General features: G+C 43.3%; 1 protein-coding gene across 5 annotated transcripts in view; it reads left to right on the plus strand.

The window, feature by feature from the left end:
* Positions 1-533: 533 nt before the first annotated feature.
* The window catches only part of MEIS2 (Meis homeobox 2), a 173,605-nt gene continuing 154,317 nt past the window's right edge, over positions 534-19,821 (plus strand). For 2 of the 5 annotated variants that reach the window (XM_054275086.1, XM_054275085.1), the window contains exons 1-7: positions 534-1,449; positions 2,464-2,696; positions 4,327-4,468; positions 4,964-5,014; positions 5,756-5,806; positions 6,739-6,888; positions 17,025-17,139. In XM_054275086.1, the coding sequence (XP_054131061.1) occupies positions 1,438-1,449; positions 2,464-2,696; positions 4,327-4,468; positions 4,964-5,014; positions 5,756-5,806; positions 6,739-6,888; positions 17,025-17,139 (754 nt within the window). In that variant the 5' untranslated portion in view covers positions 534-1,437. Of the gene's footprint in view, positions 1,450-1,841; positions 1,938-2,463; positions 2,697-4,326; positions 4,469-4,963; positions 5,015-5,755; positions 5,807-6,738; positions 6,889-17,024; positions 17,140-19,821 lie in introns of those variants that run through there. The other 3 variants (XM_054275084.1, XM_054275082.1, XM_054275083.1) reach the window with 2 other exon arrangements.

Below are 19,821 nucleotides of genomic sequence, written 5' to 3' on the forward strand. Positions count from 1 at the left end.
GTGCCCGGGGCTCGCGCACCGCGCGCGGCAGCGGCCGGAGCCGCCGACCCGAGGCAGCGGCCCCGCGCGCGCCGCCAGACGCCCCACGCCGCGGGTAATCGGAAGGTATTTGGTCGCTCAAATAATCTAGCGCAAACCGACCCGGGGCCGGGCTTCTACCGCACTTTTCTTCTCGCTCTCTGCAGTTTCCCCTGCCTCTCCCCCCCTCTCGCACACACGCACTCTCCCTGTCCTTCCTCCCCTGCCTCCCTCCCTCGCTCCCTCCCTCGCTCCCTCCCTCCCTCCTCCCTCCCTCGCTCCCTCCCTCCCTCCCTCTCGCTCGCACGCTCGCTCGCTCCTTCCTACACGCCGTGCTTCGCTCGGGGCAGGGGCTGCTGCGCGGCTCCCCCCGCGCGGCGCCGCGGCCGCCCCGCCGCCGCGCTGCGCATCCCCGGCGCTCCGCCGGCTGGGGCGCCCCGCCGCCCCGCGCCCGCGCCCGCGCCCGCGCCCGCCGCCGCGCCCCGCCGCTCCCCGCCGCCGCCGCTCCCCGCCGCCGCTCCCCGCCGCCGCCGCCGCCGCGCTGCAGGACTGGCTATGGCCACCACTACTTCCGGGTTCCGTCACTTCATTCTCCCGCCGATCAGCGCCGCAAAACTGAGCCTCTTCTATAAGGCAGCCGGCAGCCAACCTGCCAACACTTACTGACACTCACTCATCCCAGGGAGTGAGGGAGAGAGGGAGACAAAATACCTGCCGGGAGGAAAAAAAAAAAAAAAAAAAAAGGAGAGAGGGGGAAGTCCGGGCTTTGCAAACTATTCAATTTTTCTTCGCATCTTTCCCCACCCCCCTTCACAAGTACTTTGAAAAAAACAAAACAAAACCAAAACCAACAACCCTATAAGCGATCCTAAAAGGCAAAACCCGAGCACGGAGTTACTGGAAGAAGAAACCGGGGTTAAAAAGATTCCTCCTCTCTTCTTCATCATCATCAACCATCATTCATTCACTACCTTGACATTCCCTGGCTTTGATTGACAGCTGGAGTGGCAAAAAGCCATGAGACACGACAGTTTGGTTACATGTGGGTTGCTGACGGGCCGATCGTAACCTTCAGTTTGGGGGCTTGACAATTTTTTTTTTTTTTTTTTTTTTTTTTTTTTTTTTTGCGTAGAGAAAGAAAAAAGGAAAAAGAGAGACAGAAAAAGGAAAGAGAAAGAGACAGAAAAAAAGAAGAAAACACAGAAACTCATCGTGGTTCTTGACTGTTTTTTATATATTGTTGTTGTTATTGTTGTTGTTATTACTATTATTTACCCATATTGGAGGATAGGAGAAGTCTATAAGTGGGTTGCAAAAAAAAAAAAAAAAAAGGAATCTTCTTCACTCTAAATCACTTTCTTTGCTGGACTGGGATATTAAATATACGACACATCCAGGAGTTTATTGGAGCGCAGACTGATGGCGCAAAGGGTAGGTTTAAATCTCCAACACTTACCTATATATAAATCCTCTCTTAAGAGGGGCCTGTCCGATTTGCTCTCCTCTGTTGCTGATGATGATGGCGGCCACTATTAAAAAATAGCAGCAAAAATTATTCTCTGGCTTTTTGTGTGTGTGCATGAGTGTCTCTGTGTGTGTGTCTCTCTGCAATTGTTCCACGCTTTTTTCCTCTCTAGCTTTTTCCCCAGCAGCGCGAATTCCCTGCTCTCTGCCTGCTCAGTAGCACGGGTTTCACAGGGGAAAGCTTGCTCTGCTGCTGCTGCCGCCGCCGCCGCTACTGCTGCTGCCTAGCAAAGACTAAGAAATACATATGTGTGTCTGTGTATATACGAATGTATATATATGTATACACATATAGCTGCTTCTTTTTTTTTTTTTTTTTTTTTTTTTTTTTTTTTTTTTTTTGTGTCTCTGGCTGTGACAAGGACAAGGGGAATTGCCACTAAATAATGTTTCTGGTAACTTTCAGATTATTTCCCCCTTTATCTACCTCCCTCCTCCTGATACATCCTACCTTCTCTCCTCTCTCCTTTCTAGTGTTGATTTATTTATCTAGTTGGTTTTGATTCTGCTTGTTTATTTTTTTTTTCTTCTTTTCTAATGCAGAGTAACTCTAGTTTCTCTCCTCCGTTTCCTTCCTTTTCATCCCTGTTTCCTTGTTAGGGTTTCTCCTGCCTGTGCTGAAGAGGACCATCTTCCCCCACACACTCAGACAGGCAAACACACTTTCCCCTTTTACCTCTTCTCGCACCCCCACTCCTTCTTCAGCCCCTCCAGCCTCTGCTCCCGGTCCCAGTTGATTTCATTTTTAGCATTTCTCTCTCTCTGTTGTGGCTGTTCTTGTTTTGTTTTGCTCTGTTTGTGTCTGTCCGGGTGCTTTACTCTCTTCTGACTTTTGTTGTTGTTGTTTGTTTCTTTTTTTTATTCCCCCCTCTCTTCTCCTCTTTCTTTTTCTTTCTTCTCTTCCGGCCCGCTTTTTGACAGTACGATGAGCTGCCCCACTACGGCGGGATGGACGGAGTAGGGGTGCCGGCGTCCATGTACGGGGACCCCCACGCCCCCCGGCCGATCCCCCCGGTGCACCACCTCAACCATGGGCCGCCGCTCCACGCCGGGCAGCACTACGGCGCCCACGCCCCGCACCCCAATGTCATGCCGGCCAGCATGGGCTCCGCTGTCAACGACGCCCTGAAACGGGACAAGGATGCGATCTACGGGTAGGTGCCGCCGGGCCGCCCGGCGTCAGGGCCCGGCCCCGCAGCGCGGGTGCCCGCGGAGCGGCCGGGGCAGGAGCGGAGCGGGAGCGGAGCGGGAGCGGGAGCGGAGCGGGGCGGGCAGCGGGAGCTCCCGCGGGGCCGCGGCGGCAGCGGCCAGCCGGGCCCGGAGCGGAGTGGGGCGGGGGGAGCCCCGAGAGCCCGGAGGGAAGGCGGCGGCAGGGCAGCCCCCGGCAGCCCGCTCGGGAGGGACACCCGCGCCGGGGCACCGCCGTGGCCCGCGATCTCGGGACCAGGGCGATCTCGGGACCAAGGCGATCCCAGCCTGACTCGGCTGAGGTGCCAGCACCCGCGGGAAATGGGTGCTGGAAAACAGACAGAGGCTGGGTTGGAGAGAGGTGGTGTTGCCTTGTCCTTCCATTTTTCTTTTTTTATTTATTCGGTTTTTTCGTCTTTTGTGTTTTTTTTGGGGGGGGTTCTTTTCTTACGCATGGGTTTTTTTAAAATTTCTTGGAAAGGCCCCACTTAGGAGTTAGAGAATCTTATTGCTCTGGATTTTAGTTGGAGAAGTGTTGTTCTGGTGTTCTCTGTGCCATAATACCACTCTTCCAACTTTGTAAATAAAGAGCTATTCACATCGCGGAAGGTAGTAAGAATAAAAGGGATTCACTTCTTGCAAGCAGCTCTTCCCAGTGACAGAAGACATAAATACATTGGGGGCAATGAGCTGAATTTTCTATTTAAGAAAGAAAGAACATGGGGAAAAAGAAACCCATACCCAAGGGTTTCTCAAGCCTGCACCAGGGCTTTGCTTGGAGGGAATGACACCGATTCCCTTCAGTGCCTTTTGGAAAAAATACTAACTGATCCTAAAAGGAGAGCTAGTAACATCTCTGACAGAGTGTGGGGCCTTGATCAGACACCAAAGGGGAAAAGAAACAAATGCATGCTTACTACTTAGCACGCAGATAATTTTTTTTTCTGACTACACCAACTATGGGAAAATATTTCGCGAAGTGCTCCCTTCCTCCACCCCCTCCCCAGCTCACTTATCTGGACAGATGGTATTTTACTTGGGTGTGCTTCCTAAGCCAGGAAACTTCACCACATTTTTGTTAGCAGGCCCCTTGAAAAATAAAATTACGTATTAAGTAGTTTGCAGTTTGCCTAGCTGTACTCTCGTTTTAGGTCATAGCTGGAGGGTAGGGATGGGATCTTCCAGGTTTTGCGGTATTTTAAGCTGTGGCAAAAGTGTAACATTCTCAGTTGAGCTGCTGCTGAGCACGTTCGGTGCCTTGTGCGTTTAGAGAGGTCACTTTTGTCCTCGTCGGTGAGGACTGCACGGGGAATGTGGCTCTGGCATTGCAATTTCAAAATTAAAAAGAAAAACAAAAACCCAAACAAACAAAACAACAACAGCCAGCTCACCACCAAAAACAGTATTTTTATTTCAAAGTCTGGTTCTCCACTGCTCTGCCCGGGGCGTTAGTGCGAGACTGCAGAGTGTGGCTGTGTCCGTGTGTCCGTGCCTGTATGTCCGTGCATTAAAGAAAAAAAATACTTGTTGATTACAGCTCTTTTTTCCCCCTCTCCCCCACCCCCTCCCCTCTCTTTGTGTGCCACCGCCCGGTAGGCACCCGTTGTTCCCCCTCTTAGCTCTGGTCTTTGAGAAGTGCGAGCTGGCGACCTGCACGCCCCGGGAGCCCGGCGTGGCCGGCGGGGACGTCTGCTCCTCCGACTCCTTCAACGAGGACATCGCCGTCTTCGCTAAACAGGTCGGGCACCTCTCCCCCGCCCCCGGCCCTCACAGCGCTCCCGCCGCCCCCTCCGCGCCCGGCCCCGCACGGCCGCGCTGGCAGAGGGGCAGCCCCCTTTCCCCGCGCCCCTCTCGGCGGGCGGGGTGCGCCCTGCTGGCCCGGCCGGCCCCGAGCTCCCCCCTGCCGGCAGCCCCTCCACGCCGCCCGGCTGGCACTGCCGGGCCTTGCCCTGCTGCGCTGGCCATAGGGAAAGGTGGCTGCGGCCGAGTTCTGGAGGGGAAGCGGGCAGGGGACCCTCAGGAGAAGGCTCCCGTGGGACCGGCGGCCGGCTCAGTGCCGGACCGGCAGGAGCGGAGCGGAGCGGGCTTCTCTCCGCAGCTCGGTGACCCGCAGCGCTCGGCCGGATTTTGGTAGCGGCCGGTTCTGTCAAAGGCATTTTCCCCTTTCGGGCGATCCGGTTACGGGAGTAAAGACAGCAGCTGTAGTTCACGCCGCTTTTCCTTCTTCTTGCAGGTCCGCGCCGAAAAGCCACTTTTTTCTTCAAATCCAGAGTTGGACAATTTGGTAAGGCCTGCTCCCTCTTCCACCGCGCTCCCTGTCGCCCTTGCCGACCCCTCCGCCCCGGAGCGGGCCGAGCGGCGCGGCCGGGCAGCGGCGGCCGGGCCGGGCACCGGGTGCGCCGGCGTGGGAGCGGGGCGCCCGCCGGTCGGCAAGCCGCCGTCAAGGGGCTTCAAAGAGCTTTATTCTTAGAGCTAGTCAGAGCAAAGTCTCAAGCCCCAATGCATTGCAAAGCTGAGTTTGAAAGCCACGGGAAGCTAAAAGTGAAGGAAGTAACTGCTTAAGAAGAGAGAGCTGGAGATTTCTAATGTAATTCTTTTGCTAATGTGAACGATTTCAATATTCAAAGTGCCTAAATCCGCTTGTAAGGAAGATGCCAAACTATTCAAACACACATTCACCCCCCTTTCTCCTGCGGGCGGGGGTGGGAGCGTGTGTTTGACTTCTCTGCGAACCCTCAGGGATGAGGGCCGGGGTGCTGAGGGGAACGAGGAGAGGAAGAGGTTTTCTCCAAGATCGCGGTAATAAAGCGCTAATCACCGCTCCTGGAATAAATATGATAAAAATCAAGTGTTTAGGTTAAAGTTGATCAAAATTGTTAAAGCGTGACCAATGAGCTAAAATCCTGTATAATGACCGAGCGCCCTGACAATCCCCTTCTCCCCCTTTCCCACTCGGGCTCGCCGCTCTGCCCAGCCCCCGTGCTCCTGTCTCCCACGTAACCCCTTGCTCAAAACTTTCTTGCAGATGATCCAAGCAATACAAGTACTAAGGTTTCATCTTCTGGAATTAGAAAAGGTAAGAGCCACGGAGGTGGGCGGGGGGCACGCCATTCCCTGCCCCCTCTCCCCTCGCCCTCTGCCCCCACCCCCCCCAGCTCCCTTCCTCCCGACTGTTTGGGCTGACTTGTAAACACGGCCAGAGAAGATAGGGGTAATGCATTGTGACACCGTAACCTGTGCCATCAGAGCATGTGACACCCGACAGACTTGCCCAGACCGTTTTTTCCCCTTTTTGTGTGTGTGCAATTTCAATATTTACTAATATTAAATATTAAACCCCTTTCATCCTTCTTACTCCTTCCCTCAGTAGAAGATCTTTTTCCCACTCAGAAATATTATATTTAACAAAAAGAAATGAAACCACTGGTTCTCCTCTCCGGCTCTGGCAGGCACATTAACCCCAAGCAAGGACTAAATGTTTGGAAGAGGCAGGGGCCCCTGCAGGCGTGGGCAGGGGCTGTGCCCTGGGACAAGAATGGCTCTTCCCACAACCTCAGCAAGTAGCTTCATTTTACTGCTCCCGGCCATTTAGACCTTTTTTAGCCCCGGTTTAAACTGATCCCGTCCCGAGTGACTAGTTGTACCTGTCTGGGTTGTGTATGCTCCGGAGATACCACCTGGGTCCAGCTCCCAGTGTTCCGATGTTATCACCAAATCCGATTTTCTTCAGCACTCAAGTCCGAGCCCACTATCTCTCTCTCTAACTTGTTGCTGCAGCAAGTCTCTAGAGAATAATATGTGCTGCAACAATTTCTCTATTGTTTCCTTGCCTTCAACTATTGTCCCCCTTAATTAGAGTTACTCAGAGTTACTTGTGGAGTAGATCAGAGGGTTGAACTTGCTACAAAAAAAAAAAAAAAAAAAAAAAAAGAAAAAAAAAAGAAAAAAAAGTGCCGAAACACGATATTTAGCCATTATTGATTCTATTATTCTTGTTATTCTTTTCAGGTTCATGAATTGTGTGATAATTTCTGCCATCGGTACATTAGTTGTTTGAAAGGAAAAATGCCAATAGACCTCGTTATTGATGAAAGGGATGGCAGCTCCAAATCAGACCATGAAGAACTCTCAGGATCTTCCACAAATTTAGCCGACCATGTAAGTCCTTCTGTTTTCTTTATGACACTTTTTAAAGTTTTTAACCTGATTAGAGGACCTGTTCTGGATTTCCTTGCTTTGCTGCTGTTGTCTGTTAGTATTGCTACTACCTTAACCTCCTGCAAGCTTGAATCCCATCTTCAAACTTTCTTCCCTTTCGCTTTGCAAAGTTGTAGAAATGCAAAAGTCTCCTTCAGTTTTCATCTGTAAAGCATCGAGTTTGCAATGGTTTGTAAAGTTTCCTAGTCTGGGCGGCTTAGAGAGCTAGCAAACTGTTGGTTTGATGCGGGGATCAGTGCTTTCTCCTGTTCTTTGCCAACTTTGTAATCAATGCATCAATGTAAGGAAACACAGACAAGAAAGTTAGGAAGAAAGTTTGCTGATATGCTCCCCCCTCCCCTCTCGTGGGGATGACAAGTGATGAGAATTATTGGCAATACTACACTACATTAAAAAAAGGGGTTAGCACATTAGAGTTTCCAATGCTTTTGCTTTATAGCAACTTATTGTCAGAATATGGACTTATTGCCAAACGCCTGAAGCATCTTCATAATAAAAGACAGTAACCTTGATGAAGCAATTATTAACAATGTATTACAGAAAGTTGGAGAGAATGATGATTGAGTAACCGTAGGTTAGCGGTTGATTTTAACACTTTAGGAGTTGGTGAATTAGTGTAATGTGTGTAGTACTGAACATTGGTGTGCATGAAAGGAGAGTGCCTTTGTTTTTTCTGAGTTTTGGAGTGGCTCCTCTGATCCTTCAAAAGACGTAGATGCAGAGAGACTTGGGGATGTGGAGGGAAAGATTGCAGCTGGTACAGCAGAAAAGGAAAGGAATAGCTCTGGTTAAAAAGGGTGGGTGTGAATTCCACTTTATTTATAGGAACGCATCCCTGGGGGACAAAGGGGTTTATACAGTTTTAGATTCAATTGAACTAATAATCTAAATGATAGAGTCTAATATTTTAGCGGTTGAAATATTAATTTAACACCCGGTGTGAAGTTAACCATGCTTTCTGCACAGGAGCCTGCCTTTATTTCCCAGTGTGTTAAGAGTAGCTGGAAGCCCAGGGAGAATGAGCTTTCTAGGAGCTTTTGTTTCCTTTGAAAACATGTTGTTTTTGTGTGTATTTGGTAATTACATTAGACCTGGACTGAAGCTGAATTGGGAAATAAAATAATAATAAATTCTTCTGAATGTCCCCCTTCTGGCGTGGCTTAGTTATGGGAAATATTTTTGGACCCAAGCCTTAGCTTTCATTTTCTCATTTGTATTCAGTAAACATTGCATGACAAGGTTTGTGCTGGTTTACATTTTAAATCTATTATTTTGAGAGAAAAAAAAGTATGCAGGTCTTCCTTAAAGTTTATCTGCTTCAGCTAACTCAGACGTAGGTAATAAACTCCATGAGGCATGACACAATTTCAAAAATATTTGTTTCATGGCATTTTACAACCTTAAATTCGTGGGCATAAGTATTCTGGGAGAGTACTAGAAAAGAAATTGAAATGAGTGGCAACCTGAAAGATAGTGAGTCACTGTGTAAAATTTAGTGAAACAGAAAAAAAAAAATACATGTTTCTCCAGTACAGTTTCTTTACAAGAGTGTGTTTCAAGTGGAAGTGTAGAAATGGAGCATGCTTATGTTTATATTGAAGAGATTAGATAAACTAGCCTGTTTAGGGTTTCTGGCAGATGGCAAATGCTCAAGCCAATTTGCAGTGCTCCATTATAATATTTAAATTCACACACAATGATAGGACAGGAGTGGAGGGGGTTAGCATTTTGATAATTTGGTAACTATTATCTTCCCTAAGAAGAATCTCCTCTTGCTTTTGTGGCCCCAAAAACAAACTCAAATAAATATGACAACCCATTTGTCTTGCACCCGTTAGGGTTTACCACTTCATTGGGTATTATAATTTAAAGCCTTTTACTTCCTGGAGATTTGAGCTATAACATTTTTACTTTAGCCCCCTGCTATTTGTTTTGAAAGGAAGCAATAATTTGTGCAACCAGAACACCAACTGGGAAATGAAGAGTTGTATCACATAGTTACATTTTATTCATGCGTTTTGGGAAATGTGTCTCCTTATTGGATTTTTTTTTTTTTTTTGTATATTAGCCTGTTTTCCTGACAAAACTTTAACACCTTTTTATAGCTTAGTCAAACTACCATGTTTTATATTTGCACTGTACAATATTCCAGCAGAAAGAAATGCATCTTTATTCACAGAAAAGGAAAAGCTTTAAAAAACCGGCTAATATAAACATGCAAGTCTATTAAAAAATGAGCTATCATTTCTGAGCATATACCTGAAAGTGTAGCAGTTCAAGCATGCAAATTTGTCCAATTTGGCTCTCCAGGTTTATTTTTTTTTCATTTGCCTTGATATGCATATTTAATATATAGCCTTAGGCTAGATCTCATTTGGTGAAAGTTGGTGTAGGGGTGATGATGAGCCACTTCAGAAGGACAGAGACAGCATGTTGTTTCCTCTGTTTTATGTATTGGCCCACTATTCTGATCTGCGGGTCTTCCCCTCATGGTTTTATTTGCACATGAAATACTAGGAGCATTTCAACTGATTGGCTATGAATAATGATAGCCCAAAAGAAGTGTAGGTTAATTTGTTGTGTGCCAAGGTTTCTCTTGTGGAGGTGACAGTTTGTGACAGCTGTTTGACACCCCAAAAATCCATACCCCTCTATTGTTATTAAGTGGTGTAAAGCTACCCTGTGTGTGTTTAGTGTGAATGTGAGGGGTGATAGTAGGGGCAGAGCTGAATTAGGAACTAAGGCAGCTCTCAGCTTTATTGTTTTTCTAGACCTTAAAACTGGCATGAAGGAAAGTAACCAAAAGAATTGTAGGATTAGCCAATATTTACCATAACACTTTAAATGGGGTACTCAAATATTGCATGCTTCCCCTTTCAAAATCTACTGCACTGCTACTTATATAACTTAATTGGAAACCAAACTCAAAAACAACAAAGGAATGAACTCTTCAGAGATACACTTGTGCTGAAAAAAAGGAAACAGCTGAAAGTTGTTGTGCTGTACATGTTTGGTAATAAATGTGTTTATTGAATTTTATTTTAGTGCGCTATTAACTGTTATGTAATATAGTTAGTGTAAAGGGTCCAGGGACTTGGTAGATCAAACAGAGTAGGGCTGGCCACAAGAAGCTGAAACTTTTGTTATTACTCTGCTGTGTTTAGTAAATATAACAGCCCATAATTAGTGTTTGAATTTTTAACACCCTCGGTTTTTTTTATTGCTCTGAGGTATTAGCTGTAGATGGGAAGAAGGTAATTACAGCTATGCCCTGGCTGTACCAGATTAGTTAGGGGGAAAAAAAGATAAGAAAAGAGGGGAAAAAAAGCCTTTGCAGCTGCAGTTCAAGTTCGGTTTCCCAGCGCAGACAATTTATTATTGTTCAACTAAACATCCCAGGCACTATCCTGAATTCTGTATTCAGCCTAACATGTCTGATGAGATTGTTTGCATATTTTTTTTTCATATTTCAAGCTATTCAAAATTGAAAAACATGATGCTCATAAAATTTGGAGATTTTAAACTTTTTTTGAACATATTATAACATTTTTTACTTTAATTATACTTCTTTTGTAGCTGGCCTCACCTGGTGTGATACAATTCTTCCTTTAGTCCAAACCTGTTTTGAAGCCCAGTAATTCTCCCACAGAAATTTATGGCTGTCCTTCCACTGGCTTTTGTGGGAACAGTCTTTTTAATATTTGTTCATATGTTTTTGTAGCTCAGAGGTAATAATATACAGATCATAATTCCTAAAATATCATTAAAACAGACAGAAATATACATACATGTCTTCTATAAAAAAAGACTCTTGACAGATTAGAAATCCAACATCTTAGCCGTAGAAGAGAAAGATTAGTCTGAATATTAAAACTTTCAGCTCTCACATGAGGAAATACTTTATTTTGTACTTTTGGATATCCAGACAATTTAACATTTCTGTAATATTTCTCCTCAAAGAATGGTCTGTGCAAATTCCTGACATTTTGCAGATTAGAAAAAGTAAAAATAGTGTAGTACATACCTGTTCCAGTAATATAATTAAATCTTCAGGTAAGATTTCATTGAGTAATGAAGAAGCTATTAGGGGCCTGATGCTAAGTCTGCAGGTGTGCCACACTTTTGTGGACTTCAGTGGGAGTTTTGAGAAACACCAGATTAGACCCCAAAGATGCCCTTTTTTGTCTGTAGTATCAGAAGGAAAATTAAGTAGCTAACTGCAACAATAATAAGGCAAACTTAGAATGTTCCTCAAGACTTAGGACATTGCTGTAGGCCCTTTCTTTCTTTTTTTTGGTAGTGCCTTCTGTAGGGGCAAAGAGCATCAGGAACTTTCCAAGATTGTAGTTAGTGTTGTGCATTCCTCCTTTTTGATGGGCCAAGGTGCACTTCTGTCAACAGCTGAAGTCTCAAATTTGAGTGTTTTAACTTTAAACTCTGTTCTCTCAAACTGAACCAATAATGTTTTTCGGTATCTATTTGATAACTGTGATCCCTTTTGGTTTGAGTTGTCTATCAGTCTAGATGAAGTGTAGCCACACAGAATGACATAGAAGGACAATTAAAAAACCCAACACCCCCCTGATTTTTCAAGTCTCAGTTCCTTCGTGACAGGTGGATTATAAGTCTGATTTCAATCTTAATTAGAAAATACAAAACACGCAGCTTTTCAGAAAGCTGCTGTGTTCTAGGAGACTCAAAAATTGCTCCTGATGCTTTCTCCAAATGCAAAATCAAGGGACAAGAATTAAAACTTTTACATATATACAAAATATCTGATAGATTGCTGGGCATTATTTTTTGTTTCAATTGTGTAACTCTAGTACAAAAAGAAGTAATCCTCTTAAGTATGCATCTTTTGGAAAATAAACCTGAGTGATACCAGGAGTAGTCTTTTTCAGAAAACATACGTATTATGTCAAATTAGAGTTTTTAATGTCTTTTTGTCTTATTGAACGTTCCTTTAAATAGTGAGTTTATTATTAAATGCACTCGGTGTGATCTCTGATACCACCCTGGACTGTACACACACCACACACAGACACAGATGCACTATACACAGGAACCCGTGTGCACACGTGCGATGGTTCCTGCGTCCTGCCTGGTCTGTAACATTTTAATATATGGCTGTACCTCGATACAGATCTTTGGGATATCAGTCATATCAGCCATTCCCACATGTGTTATGTGTGTTACTTGTAAGAACAAGGTGAGCAGGATTTGGATTGTGTTTGGGGGGAATAATGCCGTCGGTATCACTTAGTTCAGTTCTGTTTTGTAAAACTGAAAAATAGCTGAAACTGTATAGCTGGAAAAAAACCCCTGAAAAACTGGTAAAATTTATTTACCAGACCTTTGAGTCCAACCATGTTTAGAAACAATAAGCTTTATAGCCATTGTAATTTCTTTTATAAAAACAAGTTGGGTTTTGTTTGTTCTTTTAAGATTAATGATTTTTTCAATTTCATCTGATAAAATTATGTTGGGGCCTGATCCTGTCAGAGTTGTAAACTTGAAACTTCAGTTAAAATATGTGAGTCAAATCCTGCTTAGCTCACTCACATGGGTATCAGCTGGCCTGATTGATTTTACTTCCCAGTTATAAATAAGAAGCAGATTCCTTATGGTTAATTGAGTCTTTAATATCACCATAAAAAACAGTATGAGATCAGAATCAACCCTAGCAGGACTATATACACTCACAAAAAGCTAGCCAGACTTTGCCCAACAGATATTTTGGACATACAAAGTAAGAATTGCAATTTGTCAGAGGCTTATCCTATATCAAATTTCTCTATTACAACATCTCTGTTCAAGAAATCCTGTAGTAGTTAAAAACTCTTATGGTTTCCAGCCGATTTTCAGCATCAACAAAAGAGAAATGTGTCAGATTGGCTTTGTATGCCTTTTGTCCTTTCTGTTGCTCTTTTCTAGATTTAGCAAAATTCAATGGTGGTGCTAAATCAATTTTTTTTTTTTTTTTACTTTCAAGGGAAAAAACACTGGTAAAATTGTGTTTTCTAGGGAAGGCCGTGTGTGTAAATGAGAAACAGTGGATAGCAGTGGAATGATCTCCTGTGGCCCTGCTAGTACAAGCTTTCCCCATATTGTCTCCTGCTTTTATATTAATTACAACTTGCATTATCAGCTGTGAGTCTGTAGCCCAGCAAATAGAAAATACTGCCCCTGGAGACATAGCTTCTTGTATCTATTTTCCATCTCCTTCTATTGTGCTCTACTCAGTATTCACTGCTTTTCTCCTAGTAACACTGCTCTTTAACACAATTAGGTAAGAGCAAGAGGAGTACCATATTTGGCTCCCAATTATTAGAACTACTGGGAATAGATACATGTGTGCTGTTCACTTTCTATGATAGCTGGCATTAGTTTAGGTCATACATGTGTGAAATTTTTATAGCGTGTGCATGTACACAAAATAGACAATTCTGTTTTGGCAGATATCGCTTCAGTGAGTTTCTGCAAAGTATATTACTAAACTTGCAAGAAGAAATGAGAAATCATGCTAGCAGTTTGTGTAATTTATCTAAAGCTATATGTTTTGTATCTTTGTTTCTTTATTTTTTTGAAATTTTTTTTAGTGTGATAACTCAATACAAATTTTATTGAAACTAACATAAAAATTGCAACTAATATTAGTGGGTTTTAGACTAGGATCTCTTCAGGTACTTCAGCTATACCGATGAAGTTTTCCAGTGAAGCACACTTTAAAGGTATCATCTGGTTGGTCTTTTAGGGGTTTTTGGGTTTTTTTTTGGTTTTTCTTGGGTTTTTTTGGGTGAAGGTGTGCGTGAAATAAATACTTACAATTAGTCACTTGGCCAAGGATATTTTTTGAGGGATGTGAGGTTGGAAATTGTCTAGGAGAGAAAAAGTTCAATTCACTGACTTGTGCAACGATCTTAGTCCAAACCAAAAGAATGCTGCCTTTTTATGAGTCTGTAAGCTCCCCCCCTAAAATTTTTTGTCATTTTTAATAATATTGAAGTCTAGTTATTTCTCTCCCTTTCAAATTCCTTCAATATTCTACTGTTGCATTAAGTAAATACCTTATCTTATATTTTCTGTCCTCCAACCAAACTCTGCCAAATAGCTTCCTCAAGAATACTGTGTCACAAGAAATACATTGAATTTTCAATCAATACAGTGTGTCTTTCTCAAACCAGATCTACAAACTGAGGTCAAAAACAACTCAGCCTGGTAGATACAGCAAGTGTTTTCAGCTGTGGGAAGTCTCATTCAGTGATCCTTTACAAATTTTTACAGCTTTGAAACAGAAAGGCTGGTCTAGATTTTGAAATATTGTATGATAGGTTTTGGATGACATTTGCCTTAAAACATAGCTGAGCAGTTACCAGTTAATTATTGTAACTTTCTACGTGTGATAAGGAGCTCCAACTGCAGCCAGCACAAGAGAGCCTGCAGTACACAAAATTAGCATAATTCACTGTGTTCCATGAAAAGTTTAGCCTAGGTGAACATGTTGCAATTACTATGTTTTCTAAAAGAAGGTTCCAGCACGATGTTGTTGGAGGGCTAAACTCATGCTATGCTATTGTTTCTTTTCTTTTTCATGTATTTCTTCTAGCTCTTTATCTGATTACCATCCGGCAAACAGCTGACGCTAAGAGGCTGCAGAGGGCTGAAGAGCTCCTGTCTGCTGTTTGCCTTCAGCTTGAAGCTATTTGAGTGGCTTCCTAAGTCAGAGATAAAAAGAGAAGCTCATAGGCACAACTGTGTTTTAATCCAGGCTGTAAAGAAACTTGCACAGTTTTTGCCTTTTATTTCCATCTGAACTTTTTGCTAACCTTATTTTCAAGTTTTTTGTTCTTTTTAATAACACCTGGGCTGCTTGAACTTTCAAGATTTCTCATCTTTCTTTTTGTGTTTCTCTCCACCTGACTCTGAAAAATGATGGTAAAATGTCGGGGTCTATTTGTTTTTCTTGTTTTGTTTTGCTGTTTGTTTTTTTTTTTTAATGAAACAGTGGGGAATAACAGTATTATTTAGAGAAGATTAACACAATAACCTCAATGAATATAAAATACTACTGTTTGGTTGCAGTTTTTTCCTGTTGTAGTTCTGTGTGAGGAAAAGTCGTTCAGTCTTATAGGTTTTGGAGGGGCTGGTGATTTTGTGCTGTAAGTGTTCTTGTGCTGCATACTGTGCTGACAGGTTAGGCAAATTTCAGATCCTGACCTGTCTTCTGATTTTACTCGTGTCTTCCTGTCATGGAACCACATACGTGGGTGTATGTGTGCTTCTGTCCTTGTAAGGTGAAGGGGATTTGGATCCTTCTTACCCTTTGGTCACCTGAGACTTTACTGGGACCCTTTTGAAGTCATGGGCTCTTTCCTTTGTCTCTGCTGTGGTCCAGGTCAGGCCCGTCAGATTTATGTTGCTGGGTATTGTAGCAAGCCTTTCCTTGGCAGTTCTATGCTGTGTTGCTATACAGCATGTGGTACTAATCAGTGCTAGAAGATTACTTTGAGATGTTTGAATATAGATTTTGGGACTTGGTCCCAATCACACTTACACTGTATTTTACAATGGGTAAATCAGTTGATTATGTTGAACTTACTCCCACTACACATTGATGTAGATGAGGTCAGAATTGGTCCTGCTCAAAGAATTTATCCAACTTGTCACTTACTGCTTTCAGCTTCTCCTCATGCTTTAATGGTCTAGTGTTATTTCACAATGTAGATTTAAACCACAATCAAAACTAAGCAGCCTAAGAAAGCAATTTTTTTTTTGAGGGAAGATTTGTTGTTTGGTTGTTATAATGTGCTTGATTTAAATTGTCGCATGCAGGTGACTAGTAATGCAGGTCCAACCCCTACTCTGATCTGTTTCATGTGTTCTTGCTCTCCTTTTCTGCCAGAGGAAATTCCATCTCTTGCCTGCCTTCATGTGGTGCTGATAAAGCTCTTCCTGTACAGTAGAATTCCTGTTTTCCTTTAAGCAACAGCAGGGTATTGGGAATGATCAGGAAAGGGGAGGAGGACAGGAGGAGAATACACTCAACAAAGTAGCACTAAACTGTAACATTAAGTTTTCCTCACTTATCCTTTTAAATAGCAGCTCCTCTCTCCAAGAAAGCCAATACCCAATAAATTAGAGAGCATACATGAGTTATGTGACTTAAGTACAGTAGTTCAGCTCTTACTTAGCCAAGTTTTGCAAACTTTGTAAGTCTGCCTTCTGCATTCCCTTTTGTAGTGTTTTATGCACAGTAATGCCGAAGGAATTACATGAAAATCATTATACATGTTATTTTATATAATCACCTGGTGGTTGTTCTTGACAATTCTTGTAAGTGAACTGTTCGTGATAAATCCAGAAAAGTCTCTTGAAATGTGTCAAATCAAGGTAGTAGCTGGGAGTTAGGAAGCATCTTTCCTGGTATATAATGTCTTTCAGAGAAAACCTCTTTTTTCCCCTCACAGCTTTGATTTTGTTGGAAGTTTTTCCAGCATTTAAATGGGTGACAGAGAGGTTGGGGGGTGAGGACACACTCCTTTCCCATGCATGTTCTCCTGTACTTCTTGAAAAAGCTTCCCTCCTCTTCTCCCCTCACTGTCTGGAAAAACAAAGTGTGGGGAGATAGTTTGCATGCCAACTATCCCAATCCTAATGAGAATGCCTAGTATCATAAACTATGTAGGTAGTTACCCTTCCCTCCTCTGCCTCCCCTCTCCACCCCCCACTACCCTGTAGAGCTCCTTAGGAAACTAAACTTACGGGTTTTTTGTTCTGTCCTGAAATATTGTTTTCCAGTACTATTCAAACAATTAAATCCAGAAAACTCTGGAAAGTTTAAAAAAGAAAAAAAATCTGTCCTGTGTTTTAACAAGTAAATCTTTGTATCTCCTCTGCTTGCCTTTGCTGAAGAATTATTACACTGTGCAAACAGTATAGGTGTTTGGCACATTTCACAAATGCTAATGTGTATACTTTCCTCCCCTTCCTCCCCTCTTCTCCCGGTTTGCTTTCTGTTCTTCATTTGCTATTGGAATGGGAACCGTGGAAAAAATTCCTTGGCGCTCTGACACCAGAATCCTTCATCTTGGAGAGACCACGATGATGCAACCTCAACGCACTCGGCAGGCACACCAGGGCCCTCCAGCGGGGGCCACGCTTCCCAGAGTGGAGACAACAGCAGCGAGCAAGGTAAAAGGTCAAACTTTTTCTCTCCACAAAGTAGGCATGACTAAAATAACTCCAGCTTTTTTCATTATATCAGTACATCTGCCTTAGAGTAAACATGGAGTGGCAGACTTGCAGTATAATCAGCTGTAAGTTAGGGAGACGGTATTTCCTTTTCCTAACCCACTTAGCTGCATTTTATTATTATTTCAAAGCGAAATATCTAATCTTCAAACAAGCTTTGTAATAACAATTGATTAGTTCTGCCAATTCCTTTACAAATTTGGTTATCTACAGTTTATTTTTGTGTGGTGTAAGTAAATATAATGACAGACATACTCTCCAGCTGCGGTGCAGTTGTTTGAGTTTGGTTAAAGAAGGAGAGTTTAACCTGCAGTTTTATATGAGAAAGAGACTTCTATGTGAAGTTATGAAGCTGCTAAATTATATAAATTATATAAAGTAGAAGCAAACCCTGAATTAGACAGAAAAAATGTTTCTTGAAATGTTTGCTTGTACAGATTTGTTTTTGTTTCTGAAAATCTGAATTCTGAATGGTAAATAGAGATACACCTCAACTGCAAAACCTCTTTTGTATCTATATACAGTGCAAGTTCCTCAAGGTTGAGGAGGTTTGATTATTATTTTAGGGTTTTTTGTTTTATTTCCTACTGCATTGCACCTTATGTGTGGTCATCTGCATCCATGCTGAGTGAGTGTCAAAGGCTGTCATTCTGTTATGATAGTGTTTTACACGTGCTCATTAGAAGAATAACTGACTCCAGAAGGTGTAAGAGTCAAGCCCTCAGTGTTAAATGTTGGGTAAAGACAGCCTGCTGTCATTCTTGGATTTTGACTCAAGAGTTGATTTTTTTTCTTATTTCTCCTTTTTTGATTTTTTTTTTAGTCCAGAGTTAAGGTGGACTCCATTCTTGTTTTTCTTTGCAAACATGGTAAGCTTCTGCCAGTGAGAGGGACATTACCTCAATAAGGTCATATATATGGTCTCACCACAAGATGTTTCTCTTACATCTGCAGTATTTTGCCTTTTTCCCCATGTGCCCAGCAGAGCCAATGGACAGGGCTGATAACCAGCTAGTCTTGAAGGACCCCAACACTGGCAAAGGGAGAAGCCTTCGGGGCTAGAGTTGCTTTGACTGTTCTCATGCTGCAGACTGCCTCCCTCCATGATATTTGCCATGCTTAGACAGCAGAAGAGATGTGTGATTTCATGTCTCTCACGTGGCCCATTGCTTGGCACAGAGCTAGTTCCCCTCATCTGCCTGATGATCTGGTGCTGTACCCGTTGCAGTTCTAGGAACTTGCAAAGTTTGTTTCTGGTAGAGTGGTTTGGTTTTGTCTTCTATTTGTAAGAATTGTTTATACATTTGTAATCTTATTGCTGATAGAAAGCAGCCATGGCATAGGGTGTGATCCAACTCCAAAATGAGTCACAAGGATTTTTTGCTATGGGATTAAAATGGAACTGTACAAGACACAGCATGAACCATTACAGCTTCAACAGCTGATAGGGAGAGCTTGACTGCTAAACAGCATGATGGTTTTATGTCTATTGGCTGGCCACAGGCCAGGATACTGTTGATCAAATGTTTATGTGGTATACTGTAGCTAAAGTGCTCGGTGTAGCAGATGATTTGCTTGCTTAAAAATGATTCCTTTGATTGGTCTGCCATCTTCATTCCATCCCTAGGGCGAAAGTTTCCTGACACCTGTATAGCCACTCTGCCCCAGGAACCCCTTAGAAATTTAAAAAGTTCCTTCATTGAGCCATGCTTGATATAAAGAAATCGCTTGTATACATATCCAGGGATCCTGCATTTCACAGTCTCTGATCCCCTGTCGTGTAACTCTGGTGGGTGCTTGGGAAATATTGCTAAACATTAGAAAAAGCAGTTGATGACTACTACACCACTTTCCTTTAGAAGCTGGTTTCTGCCAATAAATATGATTTCAACAAACCTGTTATTCATTTCTGTGGAAGAGGAACAGCCTCTGAGGGGCCAAATCAGTCACTAGTGCTGTCCAGTCCAGCAGGGTAAAGCATTGCAAGTATGTTTCCCTTTGTGCTCATCTGGGCCTTCGAAAGGGAAGCTGAAGTCCAGTGACAAATCACCATTCCATTCAGCTGCTGGCAGCTGAAAGGTTATTCTACAGCACCAGCAGAATTCCCATTGGAGATGGCTCTGGATTGCTCTCGCCCTCTCAGTCCTGGGAAAGAGTAAGGAGAATGAGGTCTGTCTGGAATTTTCCTTAGGCTTTCTTCGGAGGGGCAGAATTTGCTTTATAATTCCTGAGCCAGCAGTGAGCTGGTCCCAGACAATGCCAAGGATAGATGCCCTCTTGAGGTATTCCAGTGCAGTTACTCACTTGGGTCAACTTGGTTTCCCTGCAGTTTTGCCAAGAGCTTCCACAAATGCTGCTTCACTTGCCCCAAAGGATTTCTTGGAAATGGGAGCTCATTAGAGAGTCTTGGGTTACATTAGCAACTTACAGTCTTCTCCACTAATGCCTGGTGGCAGCAGAGATTGATTCATCCTAGAGTCAGTCTCTTCTGGCTTTTGAGAGCACTTTTTCCAGGGGTCTCTGCTTTCGCCTTGAGTGTATGATGTGCACCCTGTGATATTTTTTTATAAATTGTTATTTTCTTTTAATTTTATTATATTTTGGGGAGGGAGGAGATGGAAA

This window comes from Melozone crissalis, unplaced genomic scaffold, assembly GCF_028551555.1.
Source record: "Melozone crissalis strain CALT ecotype California unplaced genomic scaffold, PUWL_Pcris_2 ptg000018l_1, whole genome shotgun sequence".
In the NCBI taxonomy this organism is placed as follows: Eukaryota; Metazoa; Chordata; class Aves; order Passeriformes; family Passerellidae; genus Melozone; species Melozone crissalis.